The sequence below is a fragment of the Macaca nemestrina genome, chromosome 2 (genome assembly GCF_043159975.1).
Source record: "Macaca nemestrina isolate mMacNem1 chromosome 2, mMacNem.hap1, whole genome shotgun sequence".
In the NCBI taxonomy this organism is placed as follows: Eukaryota; Metazoa; Chordata; class Mammalia; order Primates; family Cercopithecidae; genus Macaca; species Macaca nemestrina.
The window spans coordinates 80,381,964-80,405,928 of NC_092126.1; the positions used below are offsets into that span (position 1 = coordinate 80,381,964).

The 23,965-nt window shown below is 36.9% G+C and overlaps 1 protein-coding gene across 2 annotated transcripts in view; it reads left to right on the forward strand.

The window, feature by feature from the left end:
• LOC105466121 (serpin family I member 1) overlaps positions 1 to 14,630 on the forward strand; it is an 87,097-nt gene extending 72,467 nt beyond the window's left edge. For both annotated transcript variants that reach the window (XM_011715106.3, XM_011715085.3), the window contains exons 7-9: positions 12,005 to 12,091; positions 13,500 to 13,589; positions 14,303 to 14,630. In XM_011715106.3, coding sequence (XP_011713408.2) covers positions 12,005 to 12,091; positions 13,500 to 13,589; positions 14,303 to 14,379 — 254 coding nt within the window. In that variant the 3' untranslated portion in view covers positions 14,380 to 14,630. The remainder of the gene's footprint in view (positions 1 to 12,004; positions 12,092 to 13,499; positions 13,590 to 14,302) is intronic.
• The last annotated feature ends 9,335 nt before the right edge of the window (positions 14,631 to 23,965 follow it).

The window sequence follows — 23,965 nt, forward strand, 5'->3', positions numbered from 1 at the left end:
GTGGCGGTTGTTGAAGAATGGAGTGACTGTGGCAATTTCTTAAAATAAGACAACAATGAAGTTTGCTGCATCCCTGTACTCTTCTTTTCATGAACAATTTCTCTGTATCATGCAATGCTATTTGATAGCATTTTACCCACAGTACAACTTCTTTCAAAATTGGAGTCAGTCCTCTCAAATCCTACCACTGCTTTATCAACTAAGTTTCTGTAATAGTTTAAGAACTTCGTTGTCATTTCAACAGTGTTCAGAGCATCTTCACCAGGATTAGATCTCATATCAAGAAACCACTTTCTTTGTTCGTTCCTACGAAGCAACTCCTCATCCATTTAAATTTGATCATGAGATAGCAGCAATCTAGTCACATCTTCAGGGTTCGCTTCTAATTCAAGTTCTCTTGCTGTTTCTACCACATCCACAGTTAGTTCCTTCAATGAAATTTTGAAACTATCAGTCATAAAAGTCAGAATCAACTTCTTCCAGATCCCTGTTAATGTTGATATTTTGATCTCCTTACATGAAACATCAGTGTTTTTATTGGCATCTAGAATGCTGAATTCTTTCCAGAAGATTTTTCTTTGCCCAGATTTTGGATCTGGGCAAAGAGGCCAGGGATTCTTCCTAACATCTGCAATGCCCAGGAGAGCTCCTCCACAATAAAGGATTATCCAGCCAAAAATGCCAATTGTGAAAAGGCTGAGAAATCCTATATTGGAGAAAGCATATGGAAACAGAGAAGAAAAAAAAATTAAAAGGCAGAATGGGAACATATTGGTCAAAAGACAGGGGAGTCAAGCACATGATATGACTAAAAAATCAAAAGAAAAGAAAAATAGGAGAAATGAAAAGATAGAGAACAATATATGTACGTATATAGGCTTTTAAATGGCTAGAAAATTTTTGAACAATATCTTAGAAAGTGATAACAGCAATTGCCTCTGGAATACAGGACAGAGACTTTAGATGAAAGAGGAGTTTTCATTTCATATACCGCTCTGTAGTGTTTGGAGTTTTACCTTGTATATTATTGCTTTTTTAATTAAAAATCTTGTTTAAAAATTAGAAGAAAACTTTAAAAAAATATCATTAATAGGTCAGGCGCAGTAGCTCATGCCTGTAATTCCAACACTTTGAGAGGCTTAGGCAGGACAGTCCAGGAATTCAAAACCAGCCTGGGCAACATAATGAGACCTCGTTTCTTATTTTTTAAAAAAAAGTCATTAATAATAGAATTAATTAGTAAATTTGAAATCACCCAGAGAATAATTCAGTACTATTGTTATACTGTCACTTTCTTAAATTATGTGATAAAATTGTATCTTTCTTCAAAAATAGCATACGTGATTTAGCAGTGGGGAAAAATAAAACCTGCTTCGCTGTCTCTTGCTTCTGGAAAAATGGAGTGACTTGAGATCTTTTGCTAAGACCTCTCAAGTCCACTCTTTCATTTTTTATTCCATGGCATCCGCTCTTATTTCCGACTTTCGTTACTGCTGCCGTAGACTATTTCAATAGCCTTCTAAACAGTTTCCAATCTCTCTCCAATCTAATCTATTTTATCTGCCACTGCCAAGATGAATCGCCTTAAAAACTTACTCTTAGATCGCTCCAGTTCCAGTTCCTGTTCAAAGCTGGCCTTCAGTAGGCTGTGCCCCATCCGCTGCTCAGCAGGGCATTGAGACCAGGCTTCACTTTGGCTGATTCCATATACACAACTCCTGCCCCAGCCAAACTAAATACTCACTCTGTGTCTCACCTGTCCCCAGCTCTCTGCCTTTGTGAAGTCTCTTACACAAGAAAAATCTCCTGCACTGAACCTCAGCTTTAACATCCCCAATTTCATCAATGTATCATGACTACAGCAACCAGACGTAATCATTCCTTCTTAAATTCATGATACCTTGTGCCTTTCTTTATGGCACATATCTCATTTTATCTCATATTATTATTTATATGTCTAATATCCCCTGCCAGAATTTAAACCCTCCAAGATTGATTCTTACACGTGTTTCCTATAGTGCCCAGCACTGTGCTTTCTGCTTAGCACCTACTGAATGAAGAAATGAATAAAATTAGATACTCAATATTTATTACATTTTTTATCTCAATTTGATATCCATTGCTTTTGTTGGTAAATTCTATTAACATAAAAAACAGTAAAGGCTCATACAATAAACATGGATTATAGAAAGTGCTGAGAATCATTTTCTCAGGCTCTATTTAAAATGCTCATCTATTTGCAGCAAGGATCCTGTTATAGGGAAGGACTATTTTTGTAATGGAAATGAATGACTGTCAGCATTTGGATTAATAGATAATCCTCTTGGAAGGTGTAAGGGGAAGGAGAAAGAGAGTACTAAATCCTTCAGCATCAAGTACAAGCTTTAATAAAGAAGCCAATAAAATAAAGGAATTAAGAAGACACACCAAAAGCCATATTCAGGGCAGACTCAAGTGCTGTTGATTTATGCTGGACCTGCTCTTACCCCCTGCCCTTGTTTGTTCTCTTTCTCCTTGCACCTATAAACTACAAGGCTCCATTTCTCTCTCATTGCCATAATTCCAATTCTTCTACTTTCTTGCCTGGATTATTGCAACAGCTAACAAAGTTCATCTTCCTGCCCCCAGCTGTTTGCTTATCTGATTCACCCTTCACAGCAGCTGCCACAGCTCTCTTCTAGAATCAAAGCTTGTGTCCTATTACTTCTGCACAAATCCAGGCTCTCTAGCATCATCATCAAAATTCTTAAAATTATGTCCTCTCCTACTCCCTAACCTCCTCATAGCTCAGGCTCCAACTGGACCTTCAAGAGATCCCCACTGGGGATGTAAAGTTTCTCTCACTTTACAAATAGAATCTTCTGCTTGGAATATCCTTCTTGCCTTCTCTGACTTTTCCCTCTTACTAATTGTTTAAGAGCAAGCTGAAATGTTGACACATCAGAGAAGCTTGCCCTGACATTCCTCTTCCTTCTTAAATGGTTTACTTTTCCTTATCTGGAATCTGGTAGCATTTTGCACACACCTCTGTTAGCACATGTTTCATTTTCTCCTAGACTGTTTGTTTACATACTTGTCTCTGAGCTCAGAGCTATTCAAAAGCATACACATCTTTCTGTCCCCAGAACACAGAAGAGAATTTGGGGGGTGGGGGACAGGATAGATACTGAGTGGGTGAATGTTGTGAGTAAATGTCACTGTATCCCACCTGGCTACAAGCATGGGGACTTCTCTCATACTTCCTGCCCTCCCCACTCTACACTGCAGCCACACAGCCCCTTCTTTGGTTCCTTAAACATGCCCAGTTTGTATCAGGGTCTGCACTAGCTTTTCCCTCCATCTGAAATACTCTCCCTTTATTTCTTCCAGTGGCTGGTTCCTTTGTATTCTTTCAGTCTCAGCTAAGGTTTGCCCTCTCAGACCCATCTTCCTGAATAACCTGTGTCAAGTAGCTTCTCTTCGCTGCCCCAGTCACTAACCAACATATCACCTTATCTTGTTAGCTTAGTTATACTTACTATACAATAAATTGTAGTCTTTTATTGATTTGCTTTTTTTTGTTCTTTTATTTGATGTCTGCTTTCTTCTCATTAGGAAGGAACTGTTTAGTTCATCATAGTATACGTGGTGCATCTGACTCATAGTAGGTGCTCAGCACATGAATGAATGAATGGATGAATGAACCAATAAATGAATATTTGCTGGTTTTGTAACAAAATCTATCCAGAAAAGCAAACAAAGAAACATTATTCCTATCTTAAGGGAACTCAAATTCTAGGAACTTTTATAAATTTCATGGGTGGGGCTGAAGCTAAAAATATTTTGGCAACTAAAGCACAGAGACACTTTTGGTATGCTAGGGTTCTGTTATAATACTCTTCGTCATTTTGTTATTTTAAGCATGCCGTTGATGACGCAGAAATCTATTTAAATTGGCTGAATTTAGGAACAGTGCCACAGAGGAAGTAGTGGCCTACACTTGCATGATGGCCATCCTGCAAGCATGATGTTAATCTCAGGTACTTAGAGCCTTTGGTGCCCTACACAATACCTCATATGTAGTGGGTACTGAATAAATATTTACTAAGTGACTGAATGAATGCCTTTGTAGTCTTGCCCTGCTTTTTTCAGAAGAGCTTGAATTATTGCCCAGTTTTTCTCTGGGGAACCTAGGGTTTACTGGCCCTGTTCCCATCTCATCCATTGTAAAAATCCTGGCCTCATGCTGCCTGGAGGAAAGTAGGACCAGTCATTTGGCAGCACTGTCTGCTGTGGCCAGAAGGAGAAGGCTGCTTGGTGCCAGCAGATTTAAAAACAAAAAACAAAAAGCTATTTGCCTTTGCTTGATTGATTGAGAGAATAGCTAACTTTTCTCTAACCAACAAGACAACTTCATCAGTGTAAATCTCCGTAATACCCCTTTGCATTCTGATTCAATTTATCAAATATCTGAGTGCATACGTGGTACCTGGCAGTGTGCACAGTGTTGTGGATGAGATAAGTAGAACAGGCAAAGTCCAGGCCTTGAAGAGTGTATGGTCGAGCAGGAAAGATGGTCTTGATTGTCTACTGAATGACATTGCCTGTTTCTCTGCATGACCTGATCTACTTCTAAGATTTTGTGGCTGCAGACACATGCTTGCTTAGACCACTTTCTGCTTATATTTTATTTTAATGAGACTGCTTGAAGTTTGTCTCAAGAAAAAAGCCTTCATTTTATTTTTTCCCCTGAGTTCCTGTGATGTGATTTTTTTTTTATTTATTATTTTTTGTGTGTGTGAGACGGAGTCACTGAGGCTGGAGTGCAGTGGCGCAATCTTGGCTCACTGCAACCTCTGCCTCCCGGGTTCAAGCAATTATCTGACCTCAGCCTCCTGAGTAGCTGCTATTGCAGGCGCACGCCACCACACCAGGCTAATTCTTATAGTTTTAGTAGAGATAGGGTTTTACCATGTGGGCCAGGCTGCTCTTGAACTCCTAAACTCAAGTGATCCGCCTGCCTCAATCACACCTGGGATTACAGGTGTGAGCCACTATTCCTGGCCTTATTATTTGTTCTACTACTTTTCTTCTACTTATATATCCAATGGGATGGTGTTTTTCTGAAGGTTAATTGTCCTAAGGTCTCATTTACATGTGTAGACATTTGCTATCCTTCATGTAGCAGTTAATCATGATATGGGAATCCAAAAGTTGCATTCAATCTTTGTTTTGCTGTCTTTGAAATAAGTACAATAGCACTAGTCTGCTGGATCCTGTTCCCCTTACTCTTTTACTCAATCAGATTTTTAAGTCTTTTAGCATGTTTGTGGTCTTTGCACTTTTTCCCTCTCTGCTGCTGTTGTCAATTTTCTTGGAACATCTACTTTAAATTGTTGTCTTATGTTTTATTTATTACAAGAATAAACTTGAAAAGAATTTTTTTTAAGACAGGGTCTCACTCTGTGTCCAGGCTGGAGTGCAGTGGTGCTATCTTGGCTCACTGCAACCTCAACCTTCTCGGGCTCAGGTAATCCTCCCACCTCAGCCTCCTGAGTAGCTGGGACTACCACGCCCAGCTAGTTTTTGTAATTTTTTGTAGAGATGAGGTTTTGCCATGTTGCGCAAGCTGGTGTCCAACTCCTGGGCTCAAGCCATCAGCCTCAAGCAATCGGCCTGCCTTGGCCTCCCATAGTGCTGGGGCTACAGGCATAAGCCACCATGCCTGGCCTATTACAAGACTAAACTTTATACCCATAATTATGAACACAGTTGTGGTTATAGTGCACATCAAATGACACTAAAAGACTTTATATACCCAAAGTCTTATGATATGAAATAGTTAACCACTTTCATTCAACAACTACTGAAATCCTGTCTATGACAATATACTGGGTTAAAGACTGGAGAATTGAACATTACCAGGAAACTCCCTTTACTAGGGTTAGTTCATTCTTTAGGCCCTACTATATGCCAGAAAACAAGGTTACTAAGAAAAATGACACAATCTTTGCCTTAAGGAAGTAGACTGTCCAGGAAGAGGGAAGCGTCAATGCAAATATAACATATTAGAAAAGCTTCAATAGAATTAGTTTCTGGGTTCAATAGGGGAGTGATCAGATCTACTTTAGTGATTTACGAATTAGAGGAGAGCAGAAAAAGCCTCACAGAGCTAGATGCTGAGCTTTTAAACTAGAGTAGGTGTCTTATTGTACAACAAAAGTTGAGGGAGGTTCTAGGGAAACAAAGATACAGAAATAACAAAGCGTGCTATGTTGAGGCTATTTCAGTTTATATAATTTGAAGCACAGCATATGGGGCAAAGAATACTAATTGAAGGAAGCAAAGGCAGCCTGATAGAGGTCCTTATCATTTATACAGAGCAGGTATGCAGGTTTGTAGTATACTGAAGGTGAGGTCAGAGGGAGAGCAAGCAGGACAGGGGATAAAGTGTTTTAAGTGGGGTAGTGGCATAATTGGATTTGTATTTTGATAAGATCATCCTGGAGGAAGCTTTAAGGTGAACTAGAGGCAGTCAGGAGAGCGGTTCTCTACTGCTGAGTCATGATACACTGTAACATCCATTGAAACTCATTCAAAAAGATGATTTTTATGTGTTGCTGAGTTTAATTTTCTGATTTTTAAAGAACTGTTATCTTCATGCCAATAGGTGAGCTTGGTCTATGATTTTCTTTCTTATATTGCCTTTTTTTTCAATTTTTACAGCAAAGTAAAATATCCGCAGATGAGTTAGATAGCTTTTGTTCTCTTTCTAATTCTCTTTCTAATTTTACAACAGGTAATTCTATCTGTTCCTTGAAGATTTGGTTAAAATCACCTAGAAAACTGTCTAGGCTTGGAGTCTTTAATTTCGAGGGTGGAGAAAGTTTTTGTATACTGATTCAATTACTTTAATGGTTACTGGATTATTCAAATATTCTATTTTTTTCCTTGACTCAATTTTATAATTTATACATTTCTATAAAATAGTGTAGCTCATAGCAAATCTCTTCATTTTCAAAATTATTTGCATAAAGAAGAACAAATACTTTTTTAGGGTAGATGGAAATATTTTAGTTTTGTTTGTTTGTTTGTTTTTGAGACAGAGTTTCACTCTTGTCACCCAGACTGGAGTGCAATGGCACGTTCTTGGCTTGCCGCAACCTCCGTCTCTTGGGTTCAAGCGATTCTCCTGCCTCAGCCTCCCTAGCAGCTGGGATCACAGGCACCTGCCATCACGCCTGGCTAATTTTTTTGTATTTTTAGTAGAGATGGGGTTTCACCATGTTGGCCAGGCTGGTCTCGAACTCCTGACAGGTTATCTGCTTGCCTCAGCCTCCCAAAGTGCTGGGATTACAGGTGTGAGCCTCCACAACCAGCCAACTATTTTGTATTTTATTTGTGGAGGAAGGTTCACAGATATTTGTACATCTATCAAAATTTATCATGTATAATGAATAGATATTCATTGTAAATAACTTATCTCATAAAGTTAATTAACATTTATCTACAGAAAATTATACATAGTATTTTTTGTGATTAAAAAATTATTTTCTGTATTCTTGGGTAGGTTCTTTTTTTGTTCTTAATATTGTTTATTTGGACAATCTGTTTTTTTAAATGAATTTTGTTTAAAACTTTGTCCATTTCATTGTCTTTTAAATAACTAGCTCTCTGAGAAGAACCCTTAGCATCTTTGTTTTCTTTCTCTTTCTGCCATAAGTACCTTGCAATATCCCTGCCACAACTACCACCACCGTCATTTTGGTGGGGCAAGTGGGAACAGGCGAGAAGATAGGTGACTAAAGGATATTACAATATTTGGGGCAGAGGCCAGAAATAAAGGGATGATTTTTTTCTTATTTCAAAGTGCCTACTATAGCCAGCCGGTCAAGCCTCGTAGCTATTGGAGACCATTTCCTATGTGCAAATTGATGTAGTTGGAATATTATGTTGTGTCTTTGAGGAGAACTCCTTTTACAATTCTTCAGAAGGGCTTAGCTGACAATGTGGAAACTCATTACCCTGTAGGAACTGGGTTCTAGCACCTTTGTATTCAAGGTCATAATATTGGCTCTTGTTGCTTAACTCACAGACAGATGAAAATGGGCCACAGAACCTGAAAATAATACAGCATCAAATAACTGCTAAATAGTTAATATGTTTTACTGTCTTAAAATTTATTTTTTAAATGTTTTCTTTTTTATTATTACTATTTTAAAATTTAAATTAATATTATCTTATTTTACATAGAAATGAAGTCTCACTATGTAGTCTAAGCTGGTCTTAAGCTCCTGGGCTCAAGTGATCCTCCTGCCTCAGCCTCCCAAAGTGCTAGGATTACAGGCATGAGCCGCTGTGCCCAGCTACTGTCTTGAAATTTATGTGTTTATTTTACCAGTATATATTTAGTTACTTAACACAACTTAAATTTTTCTTAAAAAAACACTACTCTTTTGGATTTGAGGGCGCTAATTATACTTTATTACTAAATGTGAAAACTTGATTGCTTTTTAATTTTTCTTCTAGTCAACAAATACATTCTAGAATAAAACATCATAACATGTGAAATGGACTATTTAATAATGTAGTGCTTATATGTTAGTACCAAATAAGATCTGAGGAAGTAATATTCCCATTAAAAGTATATTCAGAGATGCCATTGTTAGCTGTCTTGGGGCTTATTCAAAGTAATCAGGTCCTCTGTAACAGATGTACCAAAAATATTGAACATCATTCCCTATACGTATTAGATAATTTTGTGCTTTTGAAAGCTTGAAGGTAAATGTATTTTGTGGGTAGGACTTGATACTCACAAAGTCTAACTAAGCAACCTAATGGGAAATCAATAGTGCTTTTAATGGTGCTGGACATCAGCAGCAAAGTTATTTATCTGAAATTTGAATTAGATCTCCTGGAATTGAAAGGGGGGTCATAAATTTGAGTAATTCTTTTTCTTACTTTCTTATGCTCTTTCAAAAAATGCATTTGAGGCATCTTTTGTTTGTTTTGTTTCATTCTTAGGGAAAAGTTGAAAACCCAAGATTGGAAGACATTTTATGGTTTGCTAGGGCTGCTGTAAGTAACATAGACTGAGTGGCTTAAAAAAAACAGAAATTTATTTTCTCACAGCTCTAGAGGCTGTAAGTCTGAAATAAAAGTGTCAGCGAGTTGGTTTCTTCTGAGGCCTCCCTTCTTGGTGTGTAGATGGCCGTCTGTCCCCTCTATCTGCACGTGGTATATTAGTCATGTTTACGTGATGGCAGCAGTAGCCTGTCTGGAGTGGCCGCTGCCATGACCTCGGCTACAACAAGGGATGGAGGAGCAGCCAGGACTTCATGCTCCACTGAGCCAGTAGGAGCTGGGAACAGGCAGAAGCCCGCCCCCTTCTGAGTTGGAGAGGTGGGAGCCCCGTTGACCGGGCACAGTCGCTGTGGACCTGGGCATCTCTGCACTCTCCAGGCCCAGGAAGCCCCCTTCTACTGCAGGCTCAGAAGTGCCTGCTCCTACTGCCTGGCCTCTCCCTGATCCCGGAGACCACTCTGATTTCAGAGCAAAGTTGTGGCCGAGCCCAGATGCTGTCATGAGCTGGCCGGGTGTGCACATGCCCGGGGCAGTGCTGACACATCAACCCCCTGCCAACTCGGCCCCCTCCAGACTTTGGGCACTGATGAGCAGGGAGGCCAAGAGGGGGTTAAAGGCAGCTCAGTACAGGCCTGCAGGCACCCCTCAGCACAGACAGCCTGGATGCCATGGGTACTGTGGAGGGCATGCCAATGGTAGCAGGAGGCAGACAGGCTCCTGGGTGGAAAGGGAGGGTCCCCAGTGAAACCCCACCTTTAGGCCAGGGATGACCTGAGGCCTGGGGTCCAGGCTGCCAGTTCTGTGGACCAGAGTGAGAACTTACGGTGCTTTTTCTGGGCCACCCGTGGCCACCCATGTACCAATCAGCACATACTTCCTCCCCTCTGAAGCCCATAAAAACCCCCAAACTCAGTCAGACTCAAGCAGATGACAGGATGACCTGCCTGCAGAGAGGAGGTACCTACTGTGGGACTCCTCTCTGCTAAGAGTTGGACACTCGTTGGGACAACCTGCCTGCAGAGAGGAGCTACCCACTGCAGTTCTCCTCTGAGCTGTTCTGTCCCTCAGTAAAGCACCTCTTTGCCTTGCTCACCCTCCACTTGTCTGCCTACCTCATTCTTCCTGGACATGGGACAAGAAATCGGGACCCACCAAATGTCAGGGGTGAAACAGCTGTAACATAAATAGGACTGAAACATGCCCCTTGCTCGCCATGTTGTAGGCAACAAGAAGGAGAGAAGAAAGGAGAGAAGTGCCGTGGCTCTTCAGGAAGCCCAGACCTAGTAGCTCCCAAGCCAGGGCTGTAACACCCTCTTTGAAGCTCTACGGTTCCTGGTGTCTCCAAGCTTCCAAATGCCACCACATTTCCTGGTGCCAGCAGTGGAAGCTGCTTGTGGTACTTCTGGTCCAGTTGCAGCCTAGCAGTGAGCCAGCACCCATGCCAGTGCCTGGAGCTGCCTTCTCTGCTGTAACCAGAGTGCCTGACTGTGTGCAGCAGATGGACCCCATGCTCACTCACTCACATGCCTCTCACCACTCCACACCTGGCTTGCCCTTGGCAGGTGTGGGGTCCAGGCTGGTAGCACAAGCCAAGTGCAGCCTGCCAGGCCGAGTGGGCACAATGAACCCAGCAGGCCTAAGCAAAACTCAGGCAAAGGCACCACTGGCAGCAGAGGTTTCTGGCTGGTGAAGCGACACCCCAAGGATCCTGTAACATATGTATGTGTATATATACAAACATATATATAATTATCATTATATACATATTTATGAAGACAGAAAAATTTTAAGGAATTGGCTCATGATTATGGAGGCTTTAGAAGCTCAAAATCTTCAGGTGGAGACCTGGAAAAAATTGCAGCCCAAAGGCAGCCTGCTAGCAGAATTCCTCCTTGCTTGGGAAGGGCCAATCTTTGTTTTATTAAAGCCTTCAGCTGCTTGGATGAGGCCTACCCACATTGTGAGGGTACTCAGCTTTACTCAAAGTCTGCCAGTGTCAATCTCATCTAAAAACACTGTCATAGAAACATCCAGACAATGTTTGACTAAATATCTGAGCACCATGGCTCAGCCATGCTGACACATGCAGTGAATTAACCATTACACAGGGCCTTCCCTCTGTACCTGTCTGTGTCCATATTTCCTCTCCTTATAAGGACACTAGTCATATTGGATTAGGACCCACCCTAATGACCTCATTTAAATTTAAAATTCTGTCTCCAAATATAGTCACTCTCTGAAGTACTGGGGATTATTACTTCAACATATAAATTTGTGTAGAACATAATATAGCCTATAACAGCCTTTACCTTAAAACAGGCATAAATAGGAAGGGAAAAATAGTCTTCCTAATGCTAAAAATGTGTTATTTCCTGTTACCTTAGGATAAAGCATGTTTGTGAATCCTCAGATAAACCAATTAATTGTAATAATGGAAAGTAACTTTTTCATAAATTTACATTATGAATCTAGAAGTCAGCTTCATTTTTCTTTGCCAAGGATATTTACATTATCATAGTAATTAAATATTAGGTTAAAAAAACTTTTTTATTCTGGCTATATCTGAATTTTTACCTGTTTTCATTTCATGCTTTTATATTTAAAATTAAAGAGCAATGTGTGAGATATTTTAATCTTGACTTATGAAATAATTTGAAGTCACTATTTTAAAAAGTTTCCACTTTTTCTGAAAATATAAGACATACAAATGGGAAAACTACCAATAAAAATGGAAAAGAATTAGCAAGAGAATATAAAATGAGGACAAATTAAAAACCACATCTTCAATGGTTATCTCATAAATGAAATCTTGTAACATTATCTCCTAGGTTTTCTTCAGTATCCCAGTCTCTTCTATCTCTAAAATCCATTTAACAAAAGGGCAAAATATTTTCCTATCTCTGAATGAAAAAAAACAATGTTTCTGATTCTCTTTTTGCAGATAACAAGGAGATTTTTCTTTCCAAAGCAATTCACAAGTCCTTCTTAGAGGTTAATGAAGAAGGCTCAGAAGCTGCTGCTGTCTCAGGTACTGTTTGCTAAAATCTTCTCCCCTCTTCTAAAAGATTTGTATTTTTAGAGCAATCTTGGGTGGGGAGTGGGGTCTTTTTCAAAATGAAGCCAAAAAAGTCACTCTGCTTTAACTTAGAAGTCAACCAAATGCTGAACCAGCTGGAATTTTCTAAATAGATGTGAAATGTGAACTCACTCCAGTGCCCCTTTACAGATAACTCTCATCTTCATTTTCTCTCTAATGAGAGACAGGAAGACATTGGCAGTTCTGTGAAAATAGATTTTTCTGCTGTGCTGCCGGTTTAAAGATTTTAAATATTTTCCTGCTACCCATTTAAACATTTTTCTTCTTACCAAATTGCTTGCTGAAGTTGATTCTTAATTTTGTCAGCAAAAAGTTCTTATTTTTTGTTTTCGTGGCTACATAGCAAGTGTATATATTTATGGAGAATATGGGATATTTTTAATATAGGCATACAATGCATAATAATCACATCAAGATAAATGGGGTATTCATCACCTCAAGCATTTATCGTTTCTTTTTATTACAAACATTTCAATTATACTTGTCTAGTTATTTTTAAATGTACAACAAATTATTGTTGACTTATAATCACTTCTATGTGCTATCAAATACTAGATCTTCATTCTATTTAACTGTATTTTCGTACCCACTAACTATCCCGACATACCCTCCCCACCATCACTGCCACTGTTAGGATAGTGTTTTCAGAAGGAAATAAGAGCACAGTAGCCTCAGGCATCAAGACAGCTTGAAACCTTACATGTAATCTGGACTTTCTTTTGACAATTAACTATACTGCAGCAAGTATATAACAATCTTACAGTGAGGATCTCAGGGGAATTTAGTAGCCCAGTCATAGGATACCTCGTTGCATCTCTCACTGTTGTATTTCCCCTTTAATCACCACCATCCTGACCACTTACTAGAAACCTGGTGACTTGCTGTGTAAAAATACCCACTTCAGACAAAAGAAATAATGATTTGAAAATATAGAGAAACTCTCTTCAGTTTTTGTTTGGGGATGTTTTTTCTTTATTCTCCCCCTTCCTTTTACTCAAAAGTTATTTTAGTAAAGCCACACATATTTATGTGAGACTGAGAATAAACATTTCATAACAAGCAGAATAAATTGTCCTATTATTTTTAGTAGAGTAGAGGGAAGAAATTGTTTGTTTGGTTGGTTTGTAGTGTGTATTTGTTTTGTTTCATTTTGTTTTTTAAAAAGATCAAGTAGAAATTTTAACACCTTTATAATTTTTCTCCAGTTAAGTCTTTAAAATCTTGTTTCCTGTAAATTGTTGTCTTTGCATTAGGTGGATAGGCCTAGATGGTTTTGAGGAATTACTCATTAGTCTCTGCACATCCACAGACATATAATTACTTTTTCTCTGCACTGTAGGAATGATTGCAATTAGTAGGATGGCTGTGCTGTATCCTCAAGTTATTGTCGACCATCCGTTTTTCTTTCTTATCAGAAACAGGAGAACTGGTAAGTTTATTATGGAAACAAAATTTTGTTTAATAGGCCATAAAGAGCCTCTTTTTTAAATGGAGATTTTTTTCTCAATACTCAATTTCATTTATTCTTTTTCCAGAGATTGGCCAACTGAATTATCAGATAATTTATAATGTTGAAGTGAATTTTTTTTAATAAAAATAATAAGGCTGGTGAGGTGGCTCAGACTGTAATCTCAGCACTTTGGGAGTTCCAGGCAGGGAGGATCACTTGAGGCCAGGAATTTGAGCCTAGCCTGGGTAACATAGTGAGACTCCATTTCTACATAAATAAAAATTTAAAAAAATTAGCCAGGCATGTTGTCACATATCTGTTATCCTAGCTACTAGAGGTGTTGGGGGTGGGAGGAATGCTTGAGCTCAGGAGTTCAGGGTTACAGTAAGCTCAGATAGAGCCACTGCTCTCCAGCCTGGGCATCAGAGCAAGAGTCTTTCTCTAGAAGGAAAGAGGGAAGGGAAGGGAAGGGAAGGAAAGGGAAAAGGGAGAAGGGAGAAGGGAGGAAGGGAGGAAGGGAGGGAGGAAGGGAGGGAGGAAGGAAGGGAGGGAGGGAGGAAGGAAGGGAGGGAGGGAGGACGGAAGGAAGGAAAAAGTAAATAACATATTTTCATTAATTGTAAGCAAGAAGAAAGGTAAATATTTTATTATTTTGTTCACCCCCTCTTTTGTTTACTTCCAAACCAATACAGGTACAATTCTATTCATGGGACGAGTCATGCATCCTGAAACAATGAACACAAGTGGACATGATTTTGAAGAACTTTAAACTACTTTATTTGAATAACAAGGAAAACAGTAACTAAGCACATTATGTTTGCAACTAGTATATATTTAGGATTTGTGTTTTACAGTATATATTAAGATAATATTTAAAATAGCTCCAGATGAAAACAATATATGTAAATTATAAGTAACTTGTCAAGGAATGTTATCAGTATTAAGGTGATGGTCCTGTTGTGTCATTGTGTTTGTGTGCTGTTGTTTAAAATAAAAGTACCTATTGAACATGTGACTAGATCTATTCTTTTTATTTTGGAAGTTGTAGTATAAAGATATCTCTAGGTGAACTTTGGAAACAATGTTTCTGTACATCTTAAATCTCTTGTAATTATGCAGGATCAAAACAGTAAAGTAAAATAGCTTTACATACTTATGCATAACAAGCAATAACAAGTGAGGTGGAGACAGGTACTCCACAAAAATTCTCACGGTCATCTCTTGGAAATAAGTGTATAATGTAGGCAAAAGAATGCAAACTGGACATCGTCCATATTGCTTCATGACAAGACCTGTTAGAAAAAAATAAAAGAGCTATGCAAATCTCAGATACCTATAGCTTATTTTCCCAAATCATTGAAAATTCATTTGGCTTCACATGCCTAAAGGAGTTTACAAGTCTGGTATAGCACTATGTTTTGTTGCTGTAAGTAAAATTCAAACTACAATTTCCCAAAAGCCCCAAAATAAACCACATGAGCAAACTAACAATAAAAATACGCACTTTGGCTCACAGGAGAGTTAATTAGAAAAACCGTGCTAGCACGTGTACTGGAAAATGGCAACTCACAGGACTGAACGCTGCCCGCAGAAGTGTTCTTGTTTGCTCTGCATGGGGCTTTTACATTCCGAATGTCTGTAACTGGGGTAGCATGTTCCTTGTTTCTCCCGTTAATTACCTGAGTGGCTACTGGGCGCATTTGTGTTTGAGATCTGGAGACAGTTGTAAGTAGCTCTCTGCAGAATGCATTGGTCTTTATTTTCTAATATAATAAATACTTGATTCCAAAGGGGACAGTGTCAACTTCAAGGTCTCCAGTAAATTACTTTATCTTTTAATATTTCTTGGAAAAAAATAATTCATAAGATCTCATGAATGGAACTATTTCTGTTTAATGCCAAATTTTTAATTCTATGATGAACAGTTTCAGAAAAAGTTTGACACATTTCAGAATAACAGAAACAGTTTGCGTGTTACTTTCTTGTGTATTAGGTATTGTGCTGATCTGGAGCTGTTTACAAGAATTCTTATTATCTTATCATTAACTTTAATTCAATACATGGGAGTTTGGGAAAACCAGGCCTGATCTTAGACCTACTAAATTCAAAAACTTGAAAATCCACTTTTTTCCCCAAGCTTTCTTGGTGATTCTATTACATGCTAAATCTTGAACGCTGCTAAAGTAAAGGGTACATATGGAATACTCACTTATAACCAGTTTTTTAGATATGGTTAATTTATAGAAACTTACATCAATCGATGAGTATATTAAATCAATGCTTCTCAAACTTTATTGTGTAATGGAACCACCTGGGGATCTTATTAAAAATTGAGTTTATCATTCAGTAGGTTTAGGGTGTGGTCTGAATAGCCTGGAGTGTGTTTCTAACAAACTTCCAAGTAAAGCCTTTCATGTTTGTCAATAGACTTTGCTGTTTCTTACTTTGTTAGAAAAACTCTACTTAATATTTGCATGTTTGATATTTTTATAAATGGAATAGAATGTCTGTATAATTTTTACAGAGTTTGGAGGCATTTGAGGGAGTGGGGTGACAGTATGCATGAAAAAATGCAATATACTTGTCCAAAATGGGGAAAAATAGTTTTACTCTAAAGTTTTTTTTTCTATTACATGCTATGGACAAATGAAAAATTCTTCTGCATATTAGAACACTTGAAATGTATTCTTTAAAAATATGAAGACATTTATAGACATTATTCACAAAAGAATTTATGGATGCCAAAGAACATAGTACCTAGCACAATCTTTTACAGCTTATATTTTCAGAAGACTTACAGTTTATTCATAGGTTATTATAGAAAAGTGCTCTTGTTTTCATGTATAATGTATACAGGTTGGGTTAACTGATGTTGTTTCAGTATTGGTATTATGAGTTTGTGATATTCTTCATTACCATATCACTACTTGTTAAACATTATTGCTATATTTATATGGTCATTGGTCAATGAAATGATTTGCCTATAAAGAAGAGTAAATGTCATTAGGCAATCATGTGGATTTTTTTTTTTTTTTTTTTTTTTTTTTTTTTGAGACGGAGTTTCACTCTTGTCGCCCAGGCTGGAGTGCAATGGCGCGATATTGGCTCACTGCAACCACCGACTCCTGAGTTCAAGCGATTCTCCTGCCTCAGCCTCCTGAGTGGCTGGAATTACAGGCGCCTGCAACCATGCCCAGCTGATTTTTATATTTTTTCGTAGAGACAGCATTTCACTATGTTGGCCAGGCTGGTCTCAAACCCCTGACCTCAAGCGATCCACCTGCCTCAGCCTCCCAAAGTGCTGGGATTACAGGCGTGACCACTGCACCCAGTCAATCATTGGATTTTATAAAGCCTAAAATGCAGCTTTTATTAGCTGATATAAGATTGAATTCTACTATTCAGAAGGTTTACCTTAAAATATTTCGATACCATTGAGATATCCTTTAAATAAGAAAAGATTCTCCTGTGTTGTTAGTATGCTTGTGGAATGCTTAGGAATAGAGTACTGGATAAACCAAGTTTTTCATTTTGTTTGACTTGGTTTATAATATCTTCAGTATTTTTGTTTGTTTTGAAAAAGTAGCATAGTCAAGTTCGATTTCCTTTAAACGAATAAAGTAATACACACACAGTGTACAGTTTGCCAAAACTTTTTGCTTTTGAACCTTTTTCTTAGAGAAAATCAACATAATTATGTAGATTTTGCTTTTATTTTAAATCTTGATTTTACTTTGTGTGTATTCAATAGGCTAGACTGAATAGTTATAGACAATATAATCCTATAAATTTTGACATCATCATAGTAACCAAATAATTGTTAAAATCAGTCTTAAATAGAAATGTTTATTTGAACACCAGAAAAAGTTGGGGTTTTATAAAAGTAATTAGAATAAAGAAAATATGGTGAAAACATATTGTATTCTTATTAAGTGTGTGTACATTATACATAGTATAATTCACTACCTTTGGTATATAATCAGCTTCTTGATTTATAATGATGGACATTTTTCTTATCTAAAAAAAAAATCCTTTTTTTGTTAACCAAAATGGCTTGGGGCATTTTAGTTATTGGCCAAAGGTAACTTGAAATGCATCTTTGTTAGGTATAGGTCTTTGTTGCAATGTTGAGAAGATAAGATGAATATTTGTAATACAAAAAAAATGGCTGCTAAAAAAGCAATAACCTTGCCATATTCTCAGAGGCTCACTACAACACTATCTGTTACAGAGAGGATTCATTTAGAGAAGCATGCCTTAGACAGAGGACAAGTTTCTTTAGTTAAACAGCTTCATTATAAGACTACCCCAAGGTATAGGTTCAATAAAAAATACTCTAACACGGCTTCCATGTAGCTGTTTCCTTTCAGGAAAGCTAGACTGCCTGTTAATATTTTGACACATTTTAAAATATATATTGGACTAAACTAAAAACAAATCTCCAGCTTGACTAAAGTGCATCATTAAAAAGAAATCCCAGACCCATATGAGCAGGGACCCAAAATACATTGTTTTAATTCAGTTATTGTTCTCCAAAAAAATGCTGGAATCATTAGGGATGATGTATCGGGACAGGGAAAAGGAATGTATAAAGGAGTGCAGTCATGTGGGTAAATCTAAAACCAACATCCCACAAGCTTTCACCATTTGATAACATACCAGCAACTTCTGGCCCACTTCCAAATCATATATTATTTAGAAAAACTTAGTTTGTATATTTTTCTGCCTGAAAACTGAATCAGAAAACCACACCATTCCATTCCATTTTAGGTTCTCTCTCTCTCACACACACTCTGTGTGTGTGTGTGTGTGTGTGTGTGTGTGTATGGACACGCTTGTGTCTGCATTTTTTCTTTTTTTTTTTTTTTAATGTTTATTTGGATGGCTTACTCTCTTCACTGAAGATTTTTATCCTCAGCCTGACAATAGATAAGAGAAGTGCTTCCACATCCATCATTATTTACTGGGAAGCATCTACCCTCCCCGAAGGATGCTTGATGTCGTACCCCACCCCCCCTCCAAAACTCGAGGAAGCCCCTTTAGAGAAAAAGAAGAAGAAATTTGATTACAACATGAAACTCATTCACATAGAGACTCTATGCTCTGTAAAGTGCTTTCCTGTTGAATTTTCCATTCAAATTCCACAATCTTTAAGATAGAGCAAAAAATATTATTGCCATTTTAAAAATGTGTAAACTGAGGTCTAGATAAATTAAATGACTAGCCAAAAATGATATGCAATTAGATAACTGAAAAGAGACTAATAGTTTATTAAACTATATTACTCTATTTGACACACATATTGTATTTATCAACCTTTTACCTACCAAATGTCCAGTTTATATGTGAGTGAATGAATGCAATGATTCCTTTGCCAGTAAAAATGTATTTTTTAAATGGCTTTTCCATTAAGCCAGACTTGCTAACAAGATTCCTACCAGGCTGGCTGGGTAGCTCATGCCTGATATCCCAACACTTTGGGAGGCCAACACAGGTGGACTCCTTGAGCTCAGGAGTTTGAGACTTGCCTGGGGAACGTGATGAAACCCTGTCTCTACAAAAAATACCATGCTGGGTGTGGTGGCGAATACCTGTAGTCCCAGCTACTTGAGGGGCTAAGCTGAGAGGATCACTTGAGCCTGGGAGGTTGAGGCTACAGTGAGCTGTGATCATGCTGCAGCACCCCGGTCTGGGAGACAGAGCATGACCCTGTCTCAGCAACAACCACAAAAAAAAAAAAAAAGATTCATACCAGGTGCTTCTATCTGTATTAAGACCATAAAAGGAAATAACCTTCAAAAGAAGTCCCAGTAGACCCTAAGCCAATTAAAGTATCTAAAATGTTCATTTTTCCCAGCTCAGTACTATTTAACAAAGATTACATTTTGTATTATGTGTAGATAATATGACCCAGGAAAGAAACACTGAAACTGGCAAACTTGTAAACTTGTACTTTAAGGAAAATGATTAGACTCTTGCACCAGCCTTTGTAACATTGGGAGTTCTTTCATATTGGTAGTTCTGCAGTTTTCCTTTTTTTTTTTTTTTTTTTTTTTTTTTTTTTTTTTTTGAGACGGAGTCTCGCTCTGTCGCCCAGGCTGGAGTGCAGTGGCCGGATCTCAGCTCACTGCAAGCTCCTCCTCTCGGGTTCACGCCATTCTCCTGCCTCAGCCTCCTGAGTAGCTGGGACTACAGGCGCCCGCCACCGCGCCCGGCTAGTTTTTTGTATTTTTTATTAGAGACGGGGTTTCACCGTGTTAGCCAGGATGGTCTCGATCTCCTGACCTCGTGATCCGCCCGTCTCGGCCTCCCAAAGTGCTGGGATTATAGGCGTGAGCCACCGCGCCCGGCCTAAATTCACTATTCTTACTGCACTGTTCTATGCGTTTTAAAACGTGTAGATTGATATAACCTTCACCACAAACAAAATACCACACACTTCCCTCCCAGCATAAACTCTTTTGTTCTGTCTTTTTTTAGTCACAGCCTCTCCCTACCTGCCACCTGTAGCCCCCACTGATCTGTTCTCCCTTTTTATGATTTTGTCTTTTTCAGAATATCATATAAACAGAATGATACAGTATGTAAACTTTCAGGACATTGTTTTGTTGAGCAATAATGGTTTTGCAATTCATCCAAGTTATGTGTATCAGTAGTTCAATTTGTTTATCCACTCACCCATTAAAGATATTTGGGTTATTTCTAATTGCTGGTGATTATAAATAATGCTGCTTTATAAACATTTATATACAGGTTTTTGTATGAATTTGTGTGAAACATTTTTGTTTTCATTTCTGTATGATAAAAACCCAAGATTGAGATTGCTGCATTATATAACAACTGTATGTTTAACTTCACAGGAAGCTGCCTAAATGTTGTCCAAAATGACTGTGTACCATTTTGCATTCCAAGTAGCAATATATGAGCCAAATGAAATAATTCCAAAACTCCTTAGTAGTACTTGCTAGTATCAGGTTGTGTGTGTGTGCATGTTTTAGCCATTCTAATATATGTGTAGTGGTATCTAATTATGCTTTAAATTTGTATATTCCTAATGATTTGATTTGAATTCCTTAAGGTTGGGAATATTTTCATGTGCTTATTTTTCATATGTATATCTTCTTTGGTAATGTATCTGTTAAAATCTTTGGCCCATTTTTTATTAGGTTATTTGTTTTCTTGTCTTTGAGATTTGGGAGTTCTTTCATATTCTAGATATGAGTTCTTTGTCAAATATGTGACTTGCAAATATATTCTTTCAGTAGATAGCTTGTCTTTTCATTCTCTTAACAGTGTCTTTTACAGACACTGAAAGATACTAAAACATTTTTAACTTCAAAAGTGAAATAATTTTTTTAATACTGTGCTGTCGGTATTGTATCAAAGAACTGTACCTAACGTAAAGTCATGAGGAATGTGTCTTGTTTTTTCTCTTAATAGTTTGATGGCTTTTAATTAAGTATATGATTCATTTTGAGTTAATTTTTGTGTAAGGTATGGAATATAGCTTGTTTTTTGACATACAGATGTTCAGCTTTTCATTGAAGAGACTGTTCTTTCTCAATTTGTCTTTGCTACTTCATAAAAAGAATTAGATTTTTACTGTAAAAAAAACTGGTTTTTATAGGATAGGAAAAATACTCTTTTACAGTAAAAACCATTTTTAATAGAAAAAAGTTAATTTTTACCATATTGTGTAGATGTATTTCTGGTCTCTCCATTCTGTTCTATTAATCTATGTGTCTATCCTTTCTCCAATATCACACTGTCTCGATTGCTGTAGTGTACTAATAAACCTTAAAATTAGGTAATCTGAGTGCTCAATTAGGTCAAGGAAGTTGATTATATTGTTCAGGTCATCTATATTTTTGTATTTTCTGGCTATTGTCCTACCAATTACTGAGACATGAGTGTTAAGTCTCCAATTGTAATTGCATGATTTTCTATTTCTCCTTTCAGTTATATCAGTTTTTGCATCATGTGATCATTTAAAATAATATTTAAAATGTGTTTCTTGTAGACAGCATTTAGTTTAGTCTTGTCCTTTTTATCAAATTAGACTATCTTTACTTGGTATATTTGGATCATTTACATATAGTGTAATTACTGATATGGTTGAATTTAGACCTACCATTTTATTACTGGTTTCCATTTCTACTTTGTTTTTATTCCTCTGCTTCCACTTTTTTGTCTTCTTTGAGAATACTTGAATTTTTTCCTACTATACCATTTCAATTTACCTATTGGCTTTTCACTATTTCTCTTTGGATAATTTTTGGTGATTGCTCTAGGGATTATAACTTAAATATTTATTCCACTTAGTATTACTATTTAACTACTTCATGCAGAATGTAGAAACCTTATAACCATGTAATTCCCTTACCCTGTCCCTTTATCTTGTTGTTCTGTGCATTATATGTATATGTAATGGAGAAATCCCATCAGACGGTAATTATATTTTTGCTTTTAATTGTCATACATATTTTAATGAACTTCAAAGAAGAAACATAGTCTATTATATTTACATAAATATTGACCATTTTGGTTCCTTTTCCTTTGTTTGTGAAGTTTGGAGTTTTTCTTCTGTTATCATTTCCCTTCTCCCTAGAGAACTTTCTTTAGCATTTCTCTTGGAATGAGAATAAGAGAATATAAGTAAGAATATATTTTAGTCTTTTTTTAAATCTTAGAATGTATTTCTTTCACTTTTATTCCTGAAAGATATTTTCAGTGAATATAGAATTCTGAGTTGATAGTTCTTTAACTTCAGCACTTTAAAAAAGTTGTTTCATTGTCTCCTAGCCTGCATGAATTTTGGTGAGAATTCCACAGTCATTTGCATTAGTGTGCCGTGTATGTAATATGTCATTTGTATCTTTATTCTCTGAAGATTTTCTCTTTGATTTTCAACAGTTTCTTTATGGTATATTTGGGTAAGGTTTTCTTTGAGTTGATCCTAAAAAATAAAGTCATCAGAGTTCCATACTCAAAGTCTTTGGTCTCCTGTTTAAAGTAGTTACACACATAGCAGTTAAGGGATTGTCTGACCCTCTATACTCAACTTTTGGGATGTGTTGATTTATTTGCAATGGATTTTTTAAAGTTTTCTAAACCAGTGATCCTCAAGTTTTAGTGTGTACAAGAATAAGGTGGAAATCTTGGTAAAATTTAAATTTTGATTAAATAGGTCCGGGTTCAATATTGGGATTCTGTATCTCTATGTGTCATACTCTGAGTAGAAAAACTCTAAGTTACTGGTATAAACCTGAATAATATGTCTCACCCATTTTTTCTTAACATAGTTAAAGAAAGTATAATGTCAATATTTCTTGATTTTTATTTAGTATCATCAGGAATTTATCTGATTCCAAAAAGTAAATATTTCAGATGTCAGTCTCCCTTTAAGTTTAAAATGCTTCACTTTGACCATTTTTTATGAAAAGCTTCCCAAAATTTCTTATATTCATTATCAAGTATTTTTAATATTCTGAACTTAAAAACCTTTCCAGTAATTCCATGTCATAATTACGAGCATCTGTTATTGCACCTACTGTCATATAAATGTGCACACATGATTACTGAGATGTTTGATGCTGTTTGTTCAAAATGGTGAAAGATTGTTTGCTTGTTGAGTTTTATGCTTGCTATGTATGTATGCAAGCATTTTATTTCCTTTTTTGGGGTCTATTTCTTCTTAATTGTCTCTTCTTTTTATGGAATGTATTTCCCTGCACATTTAAATATGTTTCTTTATATTTGTGGGCCAGAAGCTCATAACACTATGTTAGAATTGGAAATAAGTAAAAGCAATTAAGGCAAAACGCTTTGCATTTTTTTATGGAAAGAACATGTCATGTAATGCTCAGATTTTATGACCGATTATTTGTTAATTCAACTTTCTACTTTTACCTTAATGTTAAGATGGTTTTGATTGCGCTAGATACATTCTATGTTGTTGTAGATTCCATCATAAAATTTCTCCCTAGGAAGAATTAAGGAAAATATTAGTCTTCTGCCCTTTCATTTAGTACAGTATTTGCACTATAAAATAGGAAAATAAGATGCAAGGATTTCTAAAACTAAGTTCTCAAAATCTCGTTTGGACTAATTATTTGTTTGCTTTTCAACTATATAGCCATTTCTAACGTTGTATAAAAACGTTTTTTACAAGAAATGTAAGTTTTAGATTATCTATGCCTATTTCAAACTGTACACAAATTTTGAAATTTTTTTAAATTTGTGCAAACATAGAGAACATGATGTTTAGCCCAGCCACTTTGTTTTATGTCTGCCAGCAATGCTATTCTTGAGGGAACACAGAAGCCTCCATATGCACATAAAAATAGCTTATAAAA